The following is an 18799-nucleotide window of genomic DNA, read 5'->3' on the forward strand; positions in this document are numbered from 1 at the left end:
AAGGCTTATGTCTGGCTCACAGTGGATGCTTCCAACCTAGGAGACAGAGTTATGAGATAATGTGGGTCACTACTGAACCACAGTCTCCAAGACACGAAGCTTTGCGCTAATCTGCAGCCTTGAGGCAGGTATCACCCAATCTGGGAGACCCACATCTCATGAAGCCGGCAGGTGTTAGGCACATCACAGGTTGGCCCTATTCGCAGAGCCAGCATAGGGTGCTGGTTATAATACCAGGCCAAAGCGGCTCCCAGAATGTTTGGTCAGCCCCAGTAAATACTCAGCAAATTCACTTTCTTCTGCTGCAGGGGCAACACAGTGAATTAATGTGCCATCATGTCAGCAAAATGCTCAGGTGAATCACAGTGCTCTGGCTCCCTTACTATGGGCGCTGAAATGCGGGCAAAGCCAACTATGTGTTGAGGGGCAGAGGAGGAGCATGGGGTTAGAATGGGGGCACGTGGTGATTTTAACAAGCTGATTCAAGCTTTAGGGGTACTCAGAAATCTTCCTCTGCTACATCATTTTCAGGTAAGAACATAAAATGCAACAAGTAGCAGATATGCAGAAACATCTCTGTAAACCTAGCATCATGGTTTTTTTTTTTTTAATACTGTTTAAAGAAAAGAGCTCCAAAATATTTTGCGCTGCCACTAAGAGAGGGGTCAACACCTTATGAAGTGGCACAAAAGTATAGATAAATGGTAAAATGTCTGGAGGACCAGCTTTTTCCAATTGCCAAACTTTCCCCTTCCACACAGAGTGCGTGGCGGCATAGCTGTGGCGGTCCTGACTCGTCCTTCCAAAGGGGGCTCTGATCATTCTCATAGGAACTGGGCTTTTAAGCAAATTTAATTGTTTCGTGTTCTTAAGTTCCTAACAGAGCAAAAGAAGAGTCACTGCAGAGAAAAGCAATGAGACAAAGGTGTAGGACGCAGAGGAGCCTCCCAAGGTCGCTGCAGGCACCAAGCAATGGGTCCCCAGAGAGAATGTGGTTGTTTAAAAACAAAGGTGGCAGTGGGGATGTCCCAGTGACGTCCAAGGTGATATGTGTGACGACAGACACAGGGAGGGGAGGGGGAGAAGGAAAGAGAAGGCAGAGACAGAAACAGAGAAAAAAATAGATAAAAAGAAAAAAAAATTAGGTCAAATACAGAAAATGCAAGAATCAAAGGTTAATTCAACTTAGTAAATTAAACTGACAAAGGTTAGAGAAGAGTTCAGTGCGGTATTACCACCATCAGGCCAGTTCGGAAGCTCAGCAAGGCCAGAAGCAGCACAGCAGGGTGAATTTGGGGGTTAGGGGGTCAGCGAGCAAATGAAATTAAAGTGAGAGAACAGAAGCCTCCACAGTAAAATATAAGAGTTTGATTAAATGAGTGTTATCTTTGACTAAGGTGAGGTCTCTCAGATACGGGCAACGAGCCTACCCAGAGCCTTCTAGTCACTAGAGCTTTTTACATGTAGTGGTGGAGATGCATTTGATTGCTGTACTGTGTGTAGCAAACTGTGCGCAAGGATGGGGGCCAGCTTTTCAGTTATGAATTGAACTCTTTTTCTTATTGCATGATCCTCCCATCCACAGTGCTATGAAAGAGAATCTAGTTCTGTCCCCTCACCTTCTACCACCCTGCCGACCACTGAACGCCACCATGAATATACATCTTGTAATTCAGAGGTTTCGTCCTCAGGTCCAAACGCCATGGCTGGCAAAGTCCAACGCGGCACAGAGCCACCTCCTCTAAGATCCACACAGAAGAGCCCCAGAGCCCTTGTGAGTGAGGTGAGCAGCCCCTCCAATCCTCTCTGGGTTAACTGGGCTCCTGGATGATTAAGAAGAAGGACTCTGACATCTCCTGTGGGCAGGGCTCTGGAAGACGAGGTCTTTCCAGAATTCCTGTATCTGACACACACTCACCCCAACTTCTCCAACCCCAGAAGCTGATGCTGCTGGTAGGACTCAGCATGTAAACACAGCATGTCCAAGCCACCTGTCTATGGGGTATTAATCCAGGAAACAAATGCCATCAGGAATCTGTCATGCTGTAAAGGGGTTACTCAAGCTTCTCACGCCTCAGGTCCTCAGTGTTCCATAAAGGCCGAGCAGATCTAAACACTCAGACCAGACTGTCGATTACAAGGAAAAACTGACCAAAGTATGCAAAGAAGGAAGGAGCAGAGGATGGCGAGGCCACCTCCATGTGGGCATCTTATTAAGCAGTAGTGAGGACATTTCTTGTAGCCACACTCAGGTGCCTTACCTTCGGCACTGACCATTTGACCAGTACCTGTGCAGACATGCCCACCCCAGCAAGTGTTAAGGGGCCTCCCTGACAATGTAGAGGGTAAGACCAATCGACGCTTCTGATCTATGGCTTAGGACCCACCTGCCAGTTCCTGGAGGCCCCATACGTCTGTCAGACACATACATTCAAGCACAACCAACCACTGGGAACCACACACTGATCTCATTTTGTTGCTACCTGAATAACCCACTTTCACACGTATTGCCCCATGTAGTGGGCAGCCCACATCCTTTCTGGCCTCTCTCCCACTGCGAGAAGCAATGGGACAACTGAGCAGGAAGCCTGGGCAAATGCTATAAACAGGACAAGCGTGATAGGGGCCAGACCTAGACCACCAGGAGATCCGAACATCCTCCTCTCATACCTGAACATGACAGAGAGTTTATGGGGCCCTCTCCAACAGGCTGTAGCTATGTTCTATGCCCGCCTCTCCTGCCTGTGGTTGGCATTTGGCTGGTCTGGAAAAGCAGAGTGATGCTGAAGATCTCTTTCTGGTCTAAGGAATTTGGTAAATGAGAAGATGGGCCATCACCAGCAAGGTAGGTGGGCCAGAAAGAGAACTCTCACTTTATTCCCACACTTGCATTGGTCCCGCATCCCTAGAGATGGACCTGCATCTCTGAAGAGAACTGCTCCCATCATGGTTTGTAGCAGACTGAATTGTTTTTCATGGATGGGATTTTCCGGCATCTACTTTCTTCATTTATTTTGTAAGTGGCTCAATTTATCTTTTGTTTCATTTGAGAGGCCCTTGGCAGAAGGGATTTTTAAATAACTAGGCACCATGTCTTCCTTCTCTTGGGGTCCCCACAGAGAAGAGTTTTGAACCATGGTTGTGCAGGTAAGCAAGCATCAGATAGAAAGCGCTTAAAAACAGTTATATGGTCCTTGTCTGAAATGGCAGATGGCAGATAAGGTCTCAAAAAGGATCCTTACTCGACCAGCTTTCGAACCTTAGCTGGAAATGGGGATTTTTCCCATTTGAAGGGTCCAAAGGACTGGTTTAGCATCAGTCCTTCAAGGCCAAATGACACAGGACCTTTGCCCCAGGCTGCCTGGCCAAGCCTTCCTGGGAGTCCAGTACATCTCAATCCACTGCACAGATAGGTACAAAGCAAGACTAAGCTTCGCATGGTCAACCAATCATGAGAATGGCTGGAAGCAAGCAAGTTGTCAGGGGCTGTTCAGGCACATTAGGAGGTGCAGCACTTGTGCATTAATTCAAAGCGGGAAACTCACAGAAAGCAGAGGCGCTCATACCTGGGATGGCTGTGGGCTGGGCCGAGGTCCTGAACACAAAATGCGCCGCCTTGGACTTCCCCTGCTGGTTCTCAGCCACCACATAGACCTCGTACTCAGCATTCCAGTCCAGGGACTTGAGCATGACATGGTCACTGCCAGACGGGAGCCTGATCTCTGGTTTCCACTCGGAGGAGAGCTTCTGGGAGAAACCGGCAGGAGGGACACAGGACACCAGGAAGGATTAGAAAGAAACACTGGCAAGACCAGCTAAGAAGAACTTGAGAAAGTCAGTAACTATTGGTGCAAAATATTAAAAATAAAAACCAATGGTAGGACATGGTGTTTACTCTTTACCAGCCTGAAAAACCCTAAGGATTACATAGGTCAGGAGGTCAACCTTACATGTTCACAAATACAAACAGTAGCAGGTGCCAGTGTGGTGTGGGGTCAATTCTTCAATGTCCCATCACCTTCAGGGCACATAGGAATTCAAGCGCCGGCCCCATCCACCCCCCAAGCTACACTCTGGAATGCTGGGCACATATGCATACATTCGTTCTAGAAAAGTAATAAATATGTTTCTTGTCCTATTTCAGAATGTCGCTCACACTAGGTGTGTAACTCACCTCCCTGACATAGGAACACTGCATAGAATCCAGTTTTATTAACAATAAAAACTGTCATTTATCGAGCACCTACTATGTGCCAGGCAGGCACTGCAGTAAAGGCTTTTCGCACATTTTCTCCTTGTATCCCAACAACAAGCCTGCAAGGGGTTTTGTCAGGCCCTTACTAAACATGACAACAGGCAAGTGAGACACATTAGGAGACTTCCCAAAGCCACAGAGGCAGCCTCGGTTGGGGCCAAGTGCATCTGGGCCCAAAACTGTGATCTTTCCTTTTCATAGCAGGGAGTTCAACAAATATCTGTTGAACTGAATTGGATTTTTCTATTCCATGCAGTGTACCTTGGTCTCTACAACTACAGCTGGAGGCATCTTAGGGGCAAATTCTGCTGTCAGGTTCAGCATTGGGGTGCTCAGAGCACCCACAAGGAAGGTATACTCAGCTGAATGGGACACACCCAGGGCCAAATTTGCAGCCGGAGTTACGAGTATCCCCTTTTTCTCATTGGATATTCTTTTCAGTTATATCCTAAACGTTCTCCAACGAGTTTGTTCTGAGTGGAAGTTTATCAAACCATCATTAGGTGATCACCTCCCTAACACAACAGTAGTGAAAGGAGGTTGTAAGACTTCCTGAGAAGTCTTCAGGTGGTGTCACAATTGCTCAGCCCCCCTCTTCATGATCTTTGAAGAGGTGTACGCTGGGCACATGAGAAGGTTTTGACAAATGTTTACTAAATGATGGGCTGCTCCTCAGAAAAGAAGAATACACTAGCATTGTCACCCGAAAGGTGGTCTAGACCGTGGCTGAGGCTGAAGGAAGAGTTTTCTTACAGCGAAGCCATCTTTCTAGGAAAAATGACTTGTATCAGTCAAAGACATGCTCATACCATGGCTGTAACTACCATGAGGAAATGCTACCAGGGGAATGCCAGTTTCCTTAGATCCTAAAGAAGTTAGCTTGTGCATATGTCACCATGTGACCCTTTTTAATTTAAAACAGCTGCCTTTTCCCCTTATTTCTCATAAAGGCTTCTTTCCTTGGCAAACATTACAAAAGAGACAACCAGAATATAAAGCAAATATTTAAGAAATAAGTCATTGTTATATAATACGTATTAATAATATACAGTCAAGATAGTGTTTAGCAAACATTAAGTTTTTGAAGTGGGAGAGCGAAGACGGTTAAGGCTGTTGAAATCTAACACATCTCAGTGTTTTCCCCAGTCGTCTTTCTAATGCAGACCTGCCCTGGCATGGGTCTCTTGTGGAAAACTGACATCTAAGGTGGCCTCTTATGGGAGAAATTTCCAGCCCTCGCCAGCATCTTTGTAGTTGTTACTATATTTACCATGTATAGAGGTCTTCAAGTGTCAGGCACATTTCGGGTTCTTTGCATGTATTACAACTAATCTTTACAAAAACTTGAAAAGCTATTTTGTTCTCATATCACAGAAGGAAAAATGGAGGTTTTGGAAGACTGGATGGCGTATTCAGATCATATGCTGGTAACTGGTAAAGCTGGAACTGGATCCCACATCTGTCTGGCCCACAGCAGTGTCACGGTGCCCAGGAGTATCCCACCCCACCACATTGTCCGTGACCAGTAGGCTATGCGGGGCCACCTGCCCAGTCCCTGCTTTTGCCTCACAGTGAGTAAGCCTCCGGCATGGGGCTGCTTCTGGGCTGGGCCTGAGGGAAGTCAACTGAGGCTCTTCCTCTGCTGTCAGCTCATACCTGGCTTTGCAATTAAGTGGAAAAGGGCTGACTGGATTGACAGGTCTGTCCACCAGCTGAGAAGCACGCCAGGTATGGCTCTGTGCTGTGCTGACCCCGTGTAAGCTTAACCAGCTAAGGGCTCACATCTCACTTCGATGGTGGTTGATCAAAAGGCAGAGAAGGAGTAAGTCAACTTCCTGGAAAGAGCCTTTCTGGGGGGCTGTTTGAAGAAGGACAACTGCTCTCTGGTTCATTAATTCCCATTCCCTAGCAAAAGGCTATTATTCCCAGTGCTCGGACACCGCCTCTAATCTTTCAGCAACTGTTGTGGTTGGCAATGGCCAAGTGTCATTCTAAAACCAAAAAGGAAAAAATGCTTCTCAATTTGGGAATTAGGAATGAAAGGTGGAATGACAGAATTCTTAGATGGGTGGTGAGCCAACCAGGGAGAAAAGGCTTAGAGCCAAGTTAATTATTAGCAGGATTAGAACAGCTCAGGTATGGCTAAAGGGCAGGTGAGGGAACTAACCCAATCCCTTCAGTCAGATCTGGATTCCAACCCTAGCTTGCCCAGCTGTGTCCTATCAGGCAGTTATTGACTGCATAAGCCCCGGTTACTTCCTCTGCAAAGTGGCAATAATCGTAAGATCTACTTCACAGGGTTCTTGTGGAGAGAAAATGCATGTAATCACAGTTCTTGGCCCATAATATGCACTTTACTAAAGGTAGCAATTATTAGATATCAGTACGTTATTTGAAAAAATATACTGGATAATGGCAAAATAACTTTGTACAGAAGTTCAAGAGGCAGAAAAATCAATCATGGTATGAGTTTGTTACCACCATGGTCATTTTAGGTCTTAACATGGTCCCAGTGCGTACATGAAGTAACAGTTGCGGGTCAATCTTGAGATTTAAAATCCTGACCAGGGCCCCACAGAGTGACTCTGTCCGCCTCGTCTAGCCTGGGCTTTGCATGCTGCTTGTTGCATCAACAAGGGGGTGTCAGGGTTGCGGGGGCGGGGGTGGCGACTGGGGAAGGAGGCCACTCACCGCTCGGTACTTGACCAGGTAGTGTCTGATAGGGGAGCCGCCGTCGTCCTGCTTGATCAGGTTCACCTTAATGGAGTTGCCATCCTCTCCCATCTGCCCTTCGAGCTTAGGAGCGTTGGGTTCCCCTGCAACGGCCAGTTAATTCGCATGACATTTTCCTCCACCAAATGAAAATTCAATCCATCAGAATGGGATGTAGTGATGGGGTGGGGCTGGACCCTTGCTTTTTCAGAAATTCAAGTGGTTAAAATGCAGTAAATATAAAATTTCGGATTCCAGTTAGATGCCCTAACTTGGTGCCTTTTGGAGTGTTCCAGGAAACACCCTCCCCACAAGCACAGTCCTGTTATCATTCTAGAAATTGGCTTTTTGTTTCTGTCTCTCACTGGTACTTGCATATTCTGTTAGCTGCTCTTAGAACTGCAGATTTAACTTTTATAAACCGGATACATTTTGAGAAACAGCTTGAAATATGGGAAAATGTAAGCATTTATGGAGAAAGCTTACATGCATAATACAATTTTTCAAAGCAGCCGGGTCTCTTCCCTGGATATCTAAGTAATTTTATTACTCAAGTTCATTAAAAAAATAATTTGTGTTTCGGTTGTGATTAAATAAAGCACAATTTGCCATAGGCAAGTTTCGTACAAGTATCCTGCATTTATAGCTCAGCTGACTGAGTGATAATCCTTGGCACCTTATATTAAAGTAACAATCGTTAAAGTCCTTTTCTTTGTGAGGAGAGCGAGAGAAAAAATGTCTTTAGTGTTTCTCAACAGAAAAAAGTCGATGTTTCTCTTTATTTACGGTATGCGCTCGGCATGTAGTACTCTGAAACCAAGGTCAAGAAGGAAGATGAGCTTGTATGTGACAAACTACCAGCGCTGGGATGGCTCTTTAATGAGTAAGACGCTGATTTACTTTAAGAGAAACTAGTTCATTAGTATATGCTGAAAACAATGAGGTGAGAAAATATCTGATGTAAAAAGCTAAAATGAAGATTTAAGGCATTTGGGAACCCTGCATTTCCTGTGGGAACCATCTCTGAGCCTATTTCATGGCCTCAGAACATTTGGGAGAGCCTACAAAACAGTTCCTTTATGCGTGAGCTGTCCTGGCTTGATCTCTGGAAGAAAGACATGTGACAAGAGCCAAAGACTTGTCATCAGGTTTTGGAGCTAGTCACTCAAAAGTGCACCTTGGGTCATTTGTGAGAAGGTGCCGGCAAGGCCAGTCCAGCCTGCCCTCCTCGTTCAGCTGCCCTGGGAACCTCAAAACGGCCCAGCGTCCCACTCTTCCTCTGAGACAGGGAGGAGCCAGAGAGAGAAAGCTAACGGCAGCGTGCACACCACCTGGACGCTCGTTAGAAATGCAGACTCTGATTTTACCCCAAGGCAATCATCGGTGTGCACATTTAGGTTTGACAAGTAGTAGTAAGTAATGCGCACACATAAAAGCTGCGACAGGGAAGATGCGTAACCTTAATGTCTGAGGGATAAAGTAATTTAGAGAGGGCTCTGCTTGTTCTTTGTTTTCTTCAACCAGTAATTAAGGGGAAACAAACACAAAAATAAAAAGATAAATGGGCTTTAGGGAAAGACTTGTTCTGTTTTTATGCCACTATATGGCCACTGGCCCCAACTATTCAATGGAAAATATTTTGAAATTTGCTTTAGATCACGTCAAGGGATGTTCCAGTGCTAAGAAGAAACTCAAAGTGAAGTGAATTTTGAAGTAAGGCAGGTCTGTGTATCACCAGTGCGGAACAAGTGGAAGTAAGATGTGCAGCAGAATTTCATAAATTCTATTCTCTGACTGAATTAGGGTAACCAACTTACTCCAGTTAGCTTGGGACTTTCCAGGTGTTAGCACACCAAGTCTTACATTACACTCTGGAAAAACCCTTAGGTCCAGGCAAACCAGGGTAGGTGGTGACCTGGGATTGAATGCAGATGGACATTAATTATTATAACTTTCTGTATTCAGAATCGCAATACTGACTCTGTGACAAACGGCCTATGTGCCTCAAGAAAGAGGGAAGGGGGTGGCATCAGTGGTCCTTCCAACACAGCCACCAAGCAGGGACCCAGTCTTTCCCCCAAGGCCTCCTTGGAAAGGAAATAAAAGTTAATCCCCTGGGGCTACTGTGGCTGCACCTTTCTTATTATTTCCTCTCAGATTTGAGCAGCATGGGTTCCCAAGGCTGAATCAATACCGCCAAACACGGAATTTGGCTTTGTGGGGAATATCTATTTAGAAGAGGGCACTCTCTCTGCTGTTTGTGAAGGTCCCCTTAAAACTGAATGCTAAGGACGCCATGGTAGAGCCCAGGGGGGTCTGCTGCCTTGGACAGGCCACTGCCTCAGTCTCCACATTTGCAAACTACTGAACCAGATGTTCTCTAGGGCTGCTTCTCAATAGGACATCGCTGTAACACAATGACAGTCACTGCCTAGGATGGACTATCAGGATCGGCATGGCTATTTTCACGACACTGTAAAAGACAGAACACAAAACATAAGATGTTCATCCACTTTTAGGGAAATATAACCCCAAATCAATAATTCCATATTTCTTAAGGCACAGAGTTGACGATTTTTAAAATCAATTTTTAAGAAGTTATCTCAAAAAAGTTCTATCTTTGATGAGACTCCCAAGTCTCTGCAAAGACATATGAATAAAAATTTCACTGAGGAATCCCTGCAGAAACCAATAAAGGCACTCTCCTTTGGATCTGTTTCTGAAAAAATTTCATCGGAATCACAGAGGAACCACTAAAAGCTATACCACAATTAGAACACAGTTGTAGCATCTGTCAAAGTTAGAACACTTGCTATCATTTTACCTGAGTGACAACCATGCTACTCTGATATGTATTACTTTCTCGTAGAATTTAGAGCATTTTATATAATATTCAGGTGTCTCATTTAGAGTGCTTTAAATGTGATTTATTCAACAAATAATTAACCTACTAGGTTACTCTATTAGGCTACTAGGCATTGGAGTTTAAAGGTGAATAAGACAAGGTTTTGTTTGCCAAACGAAAAAAAACCTGAGTTATGATCAATTTAAAAAGATAGTGGGGCCCTTGTGTAAAAACATAAACCTTTCTATAACAGTATGTCTAAAGGAAGCTCATATTCAACGGACATCATAGAACTTTGACCAACTTTGTGGCTACGTATATTTGTTTAATCTTATGCATCTTCAGATGTTTACTGTTGGTCAATTTTTTTTTTTTTAAGATTAGAAAAAAAAATATATCTTGAGCACTCTGCAAAAAGAATTCTTCGGCCATACTGGACAAGGGAGAGAGGGACTGAGGCCGAAGGGCTGGGGCCCGAGCGCTCCGGAGGCTCTCTGCTTTACTGAGACACACACTGAGAGGAGATTATTTAGAGGGTCCCAATATGCACTCTGTTCAGAGACAGCCGCCCTGATTGAAATCATTATGGGTAATTTCAGCAAAACCAATATCATGATTATTTGTAAATGTTGGTTTGCAATTCAAAGCAATCGGCAGGTTGCTCCAAGAAAACCCGTGGGGTTAATTACGCCCTCTGAGTTTAGCTTCAGCCATGAGTCAAAATTTCTCCCCTCCCTCCCAAATATTTTATGTAAAGACTAAAATAGCAGTACCTTGAAAAGAAAAAGCGGTACCTTGGTGATAACAAATATGAAATATTAGACAGTTCTGGTATTTTCTAGAAGAATGTACCATAGAGACCACATATAGTCAGAAACATTACAGACAGGCCCTATGAATTCCACTTAGAAACCGTAATTGAAATGTACATTCCTGGCCATGAGGATTATAGGTTCTTCTTTGTAATTACTGCGCTACCGTGTCCTAAAATTGGAGTCGGCTTCATGTCTTTCCACTTGTCAGCAGAAGCCCTGGGCTCAAAAAACTACTGGTGGTATCCAAATTCCACAACAGAAAATATAGCAAGCCGAGGGCGTTCGGACTGCATTTGTGAATTTTAGAAGGAAAACAGTATTCTACTTCTCACTCAAAAGAGCCAAAGCACCAAGGACTGTATCTTCTGAATGAATAGCTGAGGCGCCAACAGGCATGCCTGAGAAAGGATCTTTCTTTATCCACTTGGTTTTCTCTTCCTAGGGGTCGGCACAGAGTTTTGGGCATCTGAATATAAAACAATGATGGATGTAGGGGCTGCATTAGAATCTTTTCTTTTTCTATCAGATAGGATTGTATGGAGTTAAAGTTACTGTTCCTTTTGTTTATCCTAACTCCTATTCCCTTTTGTTGATTATTTCTTACAAGCGACTTGAAACTTATAAATGTCTTTTTATTGTTTTAACAAGTCCAGAAGGTTTAGCTGTTCAAATATGTAGCCTATTTGATTTTTCCAACTCAGGAACATTCATAACCGCATCAAGAGTTTGGAAGCTTGACTGGTCCTTAGGGGATCAGCAAATTACCTACGGGAATCAGGATTTAGAGTTATCAGATCACTAACCCTGCTTTCTGAGATGCAGTGCTTTGCCTTAGATGCTGGACATGTGAATCTAACGAAAACCACGCTGCATACATTCTTGGACCCTTGAACTCTCCCTGATGCCCATTAACAACCCACCGGGCTATTCTAAGGGTGCTGTGATGGCTTTCTGACAGTCCCAAAGAGAGATTGACCATGCACGGATGGGCATCATGGTCTTAGGCATTGCTCCCCCATTCAAGTCTTGGGGAAAAAGTCTTTTTCTCTTGAACTCTATTCGCTTAGTTGTTAAGGATTTACTTGTGCGAGCAAATGACCTGACTCTCTGCATCCTGACCCCTGGCTCTAGGGCATGCTGGGGTACAAAACAAGTGGGTGTGAGCATGGCCAGTTCCCAGCTTCTACAGAGAAATGGCATGTAGCTCTGAGGCCAAGCTCAGGGAAGCATCTAGTTCACAAATCCCTTCCAGCATTTTCTCAGGAATTATGAATGTGTGTGTGTGTGGGGGGGGGGGGTGGGGGGGGAGGAAAATGGTGGCATGAAATACGAATTAAACAGCAACAAATGAACTCTGACAGAGTGAACCACAAAAATACCAATTCCCTTCTCGTGGGTGTCATGAAAACACCAACAGATTAATTGATCAATTAGTTTTGTTTTATCATCCTAAAAAGAAAATATAACCACAAAGGTATTGCTTGTGGTTATGGGGTTGATTCAGGCTGAGGAAGTTATGACAGAAATAACTGCTATCACCAACAATTAACTTGGCTCCCGCCTCCGAGGCCACAGGGCCTCGTGCACATGTTCAACACTACTTCACGGACCTAAGATTACTTATCAAGGATGAGGCTTGTGGGAGGTTTCAGCGCTCACACTGGTAAACTCTACGGACACAGGCACTTTTCATAGCCCCCATCCCTGCCCACAGGATTCAGGCTGATACCCATCACTGCCTCGCTCTCCATCCCCTTACGCTAGCTCTCTACCCTGGTAAGCACCAGTGCAGAGGATCCTTAGGGATAAAGGCAAGTAGAGCAGAACCCCTGGTGAAAAGTCTAGTCGACCTGCCAGAGACCGTGGCAATCCAGACACACAGCTGTAAAAAATAGAGGAGGGAGTGGAAGGGGTGGTTAGTGATGTTTTCAATCTAAGAAGGAAGAGCGGGTGTTAAGGAGTTTAGTGCATCGGAATCAGCATGTCCTAGTACCAGTCAGGGTCAGTAGCTAAATAAAAAAAGACCATTATGAATGTGTGGGGAGGAATCCATGCTCCAACATGCAGCACACTGACAGAGGGGGTGCAGGGGCTTCTCACCACGCACATGCTGGTAGGGAGGGGCGGGGAGTCCCATTTACACAGAGTCCTCAGTAGGTGATGGAGTCATTGGGGGAAGCAGGCCCTGCCCTTATGCGATGCCATGGTATTAGAAATAAACTTTTGCTTGCCATAGCAAACCCACTCCTGGGCTCCTGGGGCAGGTACCCAAGTTTCCCTGTCTAGATCCTATATGTGCAAAGCTCTGTGAACTCAGGAGCCAAGTGACTCTGCGGCATGGTGCTCAAGGTCTGTTTTCACCTACCCTTTCCTGTTCAGCACTGGCCTCAGGAACACATTGTGGATGGGAACCAAAGGGACATGGAACATCCAGACTACATTAAGTGCATCCCAGGCAGCTTTTTTGATTTTTGTTTTGGTGGCAGTGGCGAAGCGTGGTGAACAGGGAACATTGGATTTCAGACACAAATGTGGTTCGATGAGGGGGTAATTATGCTTTGGCATGCCACAGGCTCTCAGTGATTTTTCTTAGTACTGGACACATTTTTTTACTGATAGCCAAGACCACTGCTAAGTTGTGTTTCTAGGGCAACTTCAGGAAACATCTTCAAATATCTCTTGCCTTGCTTAAAAAGTCTGGAAGAGATCTCGCCTTAGAGGTATGAATTAGTTTCTACCATGTTAACACTGCTTTGCTTCATTCTGAATTATACAGCATTGAACAGAAGTGACCAAACTTGTTTTTGAAGAGGAAAATGAATGGGTTTCAACCCAACATCTGTTCAAACTTAAGATATTTCAGGGGGAAGGTCTAAGCTTTTCCCCAGTATACCAGCCTTTGAGCAGTCACCACAAGTTTAAAAGGGCTGGTCCCCCTCTTGGAAATAAAGAAACCACATATTTGGGTGGGACTTGGAGTTAATAAAATCTTAGGCTCTGAACATTCTCTACCCTAAGACTCACAGATTAGGACAGTTTTTAAAGTGGGTTATAATCTGACGTTCCCCTGCTTTGGCTCCAATCTAAGACCTCTGTCCAGGAGTCTAGTTGTAAAGGGGACTATACAGGGACACAGTGGCCATATCTAGAGAGCTGAAGTCCTCCAAGGTGGTCAGTGTAGAGGGGGATGGAGAGGAAGCAAACACAGGGCTCACACACAGGGGAGCACAAGACAAAAGGACAGACCAGGAACAAAGAACATGCGAGACGAGCTGTCAATGGTTTTGTTTGTGTGGATGTCGCCCAATCAGTTCTCAGAGAAGTGAGGTCAAACAGGGGACCCTTGCATGCATGGGCACACTGGGCGGTTATTGGTGTTAGTTTTGCTTTCGTGATCAATGCAGCCTGTATGTGCCTCGGGTTGTGATTTGAAGTAGAAGAGAACTTTCAGTTAGAAGAGAACAGGATGCTTTTGACTCCCAGGGCAGGCTGTGAATGGGTGTTTGCTTTTACTGGGGAAAGCTGTGCGCAGAGGTTTCCTTTTCACAGTAAGCGTGAAATATTTTCACTAGGTTGTGACAGCCACAACATTAACTAATTATTTTGTCACCGCTATGCATTTAATTAGGCTATAATTTTATCTCCTTTGCTGTACGGGTCAAGCATGTGCTTCTTGATTACGCGGAGATTTCCAGTCATGGTAATTGCCAAATGGCTTTTGTTTTGATGTTTTTCCACCCCTGCCCGGGAGAGGGTCACTCTTGAAAAGTGACACCTCAGCAAAAACAGCCAAACTGCTCCAATTCAAAATTCTTAAATCTCTCATTTCAGAAAGTCCTCAGTTTGCATGAGTTTTATGAAGCGCTCTCATTGGTTTTGAGCAAATACGACCTTTGCAACTGATACATTTCTTTCTGTAATATTTCCATGTTGTAAAGTGATACATTTCCACATTTTCAGGGAAACGCAACTCATTTTAGAGCAACTGTGGTTTTTAGAACTACTGGATAAAGTTAAGCAACACCGCTATAAAGCTAATTTACAAAACTGCTTTCTGGGAAATGGTTTTTATAAACTATGTGGTAAAAATTCAAGTTTGCAAACTGTGCTATGGCTAAAGCGGTTTTACTGTAGATAGCAGTTTGCAAGGCCAAATTTCTTAAAGCAAAATATTAAACCAAAGGCTGTCATGGTATCAAATTGTCGTGTCAAGGCTGCAAAGAATGAGGAATTCTGCATGTGAATTGAGAACAAGAGGAAGTCTATCGAATGGCTTCTCTTAGGAAATTTGAGATGAGAAGAAATGAGTGGGCCCTAGGTGCCAGGCCGTGGTCCCAGATTTATTTCACTAATCAGAACAAAGAGTTTTACCTTCTGTTCATCAGCGTGGACGACATCATCAGCACCATGCAAGCCACATGACAAAGTCACATGATAGGCACGCACATGATTGGTTGAAAGGAAAGTGGAGAAGGTCACATGGAAAATACAAAAAAATTAAAAACTGATGTAAACAATGGGCAGGGAGAAAAATCAACAACAAAATCACAGACTAAATAAAAGGAGAAATCAAATTAAATTAGCAGCATATATAGGAAACATTGGGAGGATAGTAAAACCGCCCAGATATAGGAGAATAATAAATCATAAAGAGCATTTGGTTAACACCAATAAGCATTAGATACAGCTGCAACACTGCATATTAATAACACATCAAGGAGCACATAAACTTGTTTTAAAATAAGGAGGTGTTTCTGTCAGGACCCGGATGTCAAAGTCAATCCAGGAGACTGTTGAAGGAAAAGAAAAAAGCAAGTTATTATTCGCAGATCCTAGAAATGTCGAGGCATCCTTGGGAAACAAGGGAAAACAGAACATGGGCCATGAAGGGGAAGTCCCATGATTTTTAAGGTGTAGACTGTAAGCTCTGTAAGAACAAAATATGACATTACAGAAGAAAAGTCATTTCATGTTTCTTTCGGCACAATTAGGAGAGGGGTCATGGGCTGAATGAGGCTAGGTGGATGCAGGCGGGAGAAGATGGCCTGGGGGATCTTTTCTCACTTTCCTATTCACTTGCTCATGTTATCCCAGAGGCTCGATGAGATACTCCAGTTGAGACACAGAGAAAGAAAGAGGTCAGTGCAGAAAGGGAATAGGTTTCCTTCTGGTGGTTGAGACTATGGCTCTGTCAACAGTGAACAGCAGAAACTAAACCCCCAACCCAATGAGCTGAGAGTTGTACATGAAACAAATGCTTGGGTATTTGTGGATATTGTTATCTCTTTAGAATTGTGGCTATACTGAGAAGGCACGAATTTGCTATGATTCTTACAACGGAAAAAATTGTTTTCTTGTTTGGATTTATCCACATTTCTTTTTGTCCTATGTTGTATTTACATTCCAGTTTGTTACTTAAATATGACATGAATGACCTCACTTTGTCAAAAGGCATTTTGGGTTTCCTGCTCCAACTTTCATAGGCCAGGGGAAGTTTTGGCTATTGTCAGCTGAAGCTAAGGGAGAAGATGGGCCAAGAAGGGAGGTGGAGATACCTCTTGGCCCTATGCACAGCACTATTCAAAAATAATTCAGGAGAAATGCTTTAACCAAGGTACATATTCCCTTGCCACTGTGAGCTGACAGAATGTGTGATTCTTATTGCCTGACGCTGCATAGGTTCTGGCACGTTCCAACCCTCGGTGCCCTGCAGGAATTACATACAACTGAGCAGTTTATCTTTTGGTTTTATTTAGGATACCTTCCCTCATTCGTAGTTATAAACGGATCCACACACACATGCCTGCGCACACACATACACATTAGCGAAAATAGGAGAAATTATTTCTTTTCTGCCTTATTGACTGACTGATGATCGATAAATTTTTGTATGCTTCTAGCTACTCTGCTACTGGTTCCACTGCAATTCACATGTGCTACATTTTGCCTTACTGTTGAGGAATGTGTTCATGTTAAATGCAGGCTACTACACAAATGTGACTGTCTTTCCTTTATCCCACTATCCATAGGGACCTACAATTTGGGTCTGTAGTCCAGTGGTTCAAAATAAAAAAGACTCACACTTTCTCCTCTTTGGATGTCACTACTAAGCATTTTATATGTGGGCATAAATGCCTTATATTAAAAAATTAAACATATGTCAGGGGAGAAACATCTAATTCCTCCTTAAGAAAAAAAATCTAGATTCAAGATATATTTTACTTCTGGAGAAGACCAATCTATAGCAAGACACCTTAAATATGACATGAGTTTTGCAAATGCATAATGTAGCCTTCTACTGTGCCTGGCACAAGTACTGTACCCAAGCTGGAAAGGACAGGAGCATCGCTGTTAGAAGAAGAAAGGGTGCTGTTAGTCACATTCCTTTTCCAAAAAACAAAAACCAAAAAACAACCCCCCCAAAAAACAAACCAAAAACCATCATCTGAATTAAACTCATGAGAGCACACAGTTCATCGTCGCCAGCTCTGCTCTGCTAACGAAATGAAATCTCAAAAGCATCAGGAATTAAAATTCATTGTAGCACACACAGAGAACACCAAGAAAGCAGACCCTTAGCTATGTTCTGCAGTAGAAAAAAGAACCATTTCATGCAGCACACAGAACCAGGAAACTCTCTTCTTCTCTGTTCAATTATGTATTAGAAACCCTGGCCCATTGAGCAGAGGGCGGGAGCAGGAGCTGTACTGTGCATATCTGCTTTCTGCCTTCTTGCTCTGACTCCTGCTCAATGGGATGCATGTCATTTTTTTCTGCATACTCAGAAAAATTATAAAATCTAAAACTCCCTCACGGCTGTGGTCACACACCGTAAACACATGCACGCACGTGCGCACACAGGCACACATACAGCTCCAGTTGATTTGTCAGGGGATTTAAGGCCTAACCCACAAGCTCACTTCATTAGAGCATTATAGAGACGGGCTTGGAACATGTTACAGTTGTGATGAAGTGTAATATTTTCCATGATGGAAAAGATGATACAGTCTGGCCCTGACTCTATCATCAGGAAATGAATTCCAGAACTTTCATCTGGATTCCTAGCACACAAACTTGAGCAAGCCTGGTTATTTTTTGGGCCATGATTTTTCCCGCACTGAGGAAGCGTATGAGGAGATGGCAGCATCTCTCCTTCCTGCGCGTGCTTTGTGTACACACCTGCTCCACTCTGCAGCGAGACAATGGCAGGCAGGCTGTCAGGAGGCAGTGATTCCTTCCTTCTTTGCATCCCCAAGCAGCCATTTTCTCTTATTCTTTCCCTTGTTCTGTTTTAGCTACTTCTATATGAGCACCTGCGTGTGTGTGTGTGTGTGTGTGTGCGCGCGCGCGCATGTGTGCACTTGAGAGGGGAGGGACAACAAAAGCTGGGAAGAGATGCTGTTCTTTTGCCTCATCAGCGTTTCCCTAATCCTTTCCTATTTTTAACTCGAGAGTAAATTTGGAAAAGTCTCCTCATGCACGGAGTATTTTTAAAATAAGTTCTTTTGGTGATGCTCGGTCTGCTCTCTTGGCCAAGCAGAAAGCATGCGTAGGAAACCACAGCAGGCGAGGGGCCGCCATGCACACACAACTGTTGCTTTAATACAAAGAAAAACCATGGGCAGTGCATGACCCAGAAGTCGGCTCTGCAACGAGCAGTAATCTGGCCAAGAGCAGTTCAGCTCTGTACTCACTAGCTGGTTCTGTGGTTGTAAGCTCTGGAAAAGGCCAGGTTGCTATGGAAACATGAAGGACAGAAAGGGCACAGATAGGTGAAGGAGGGAATGGTGATACATTAAATTCATAAATAAATATATGTGTGTACGTGTGTGTATATATTTAAGGATTATAAAGAGAAACAGAGATGGCGAAGAAGATATTCTCACACTTCCTTCTTTCCTGATCTATCAATATTAATATAGATATTTAAAGAGATTATCAAAGATTTTGCTGACAAATTACTCTCACACATTAAGAAATAACATAACCCTCAATTTGTTCTTACCATGAATTCCAGCTACTGCATGCTGGGCACTGTGTTTTGTTTTTCATATTTGATCGTTAAGTTTCACAAACACCTACAAGGTAGGTGGAATCTATCCTTCATTTGAGAGGTAAGAAATCTGAGGTTTGGGGAGGTCGAGTGACTTATTCAAGATCATGGAGCTGTGT

The 18799-nt window shown here is 44.0% G+C and overlaps 1 protein-coding gene across 21 annotated transcripts in view; it reads right to left on the bottom strand.

Annotated features, from left to right (window-relative positions):
- The window catches only part of NCAM1 (neural cell adhesion molecule 1), a 298485-nt gene that overhangs the window by 14573 nt on the left and 265113 nt on the right, over positions 1-18799 (bottom strand). For 5 of the 21 annotated variants that reach the window (XM_036220175.1, XM_036220179.1, XM_036220181.1 and 2 more), the window contains 3 exons: positions 14999-15001; positions 6947-7071; positions 3567-3744 (listed from right to left, as the gene is read on the bottom strand). In XM_036220175.1, coding sequence (XP_036076068.1) covers positions 3567-3744; positions 6947-7071; positions 14999-15001 — 306 coding nt within the window. Of the gene's footprint in view, positions 1-596; positions 957-3566; positions 3748-6946; positions 7072-14998; positions 15002-18799 lie in introns of those variants that run through there. The other 16 variants (XM_036220174.1, XM_036220178.1, XM_036220176.1 and 13 more) reach the window with 7 other exon arrangements.

The sequence above is a fragment of the Rousettus aegyptiacus genome, unplaced genomic scaffold (assembly GCF_014176215.1).
Source record: "Rousettus aegyptiacus isolate mRouAeg1 unplaced genomic scaffold, mRouAeg1.p scaffold_m13_p_5, whole genome shotgun sequence".
Taxonomy (NCBI): Eukaryota; Metazoa; Chordata; class Mammalia; order Chiroptera; family Pteropodidae; genus Rousettus; species Rousettus aegyptiacus.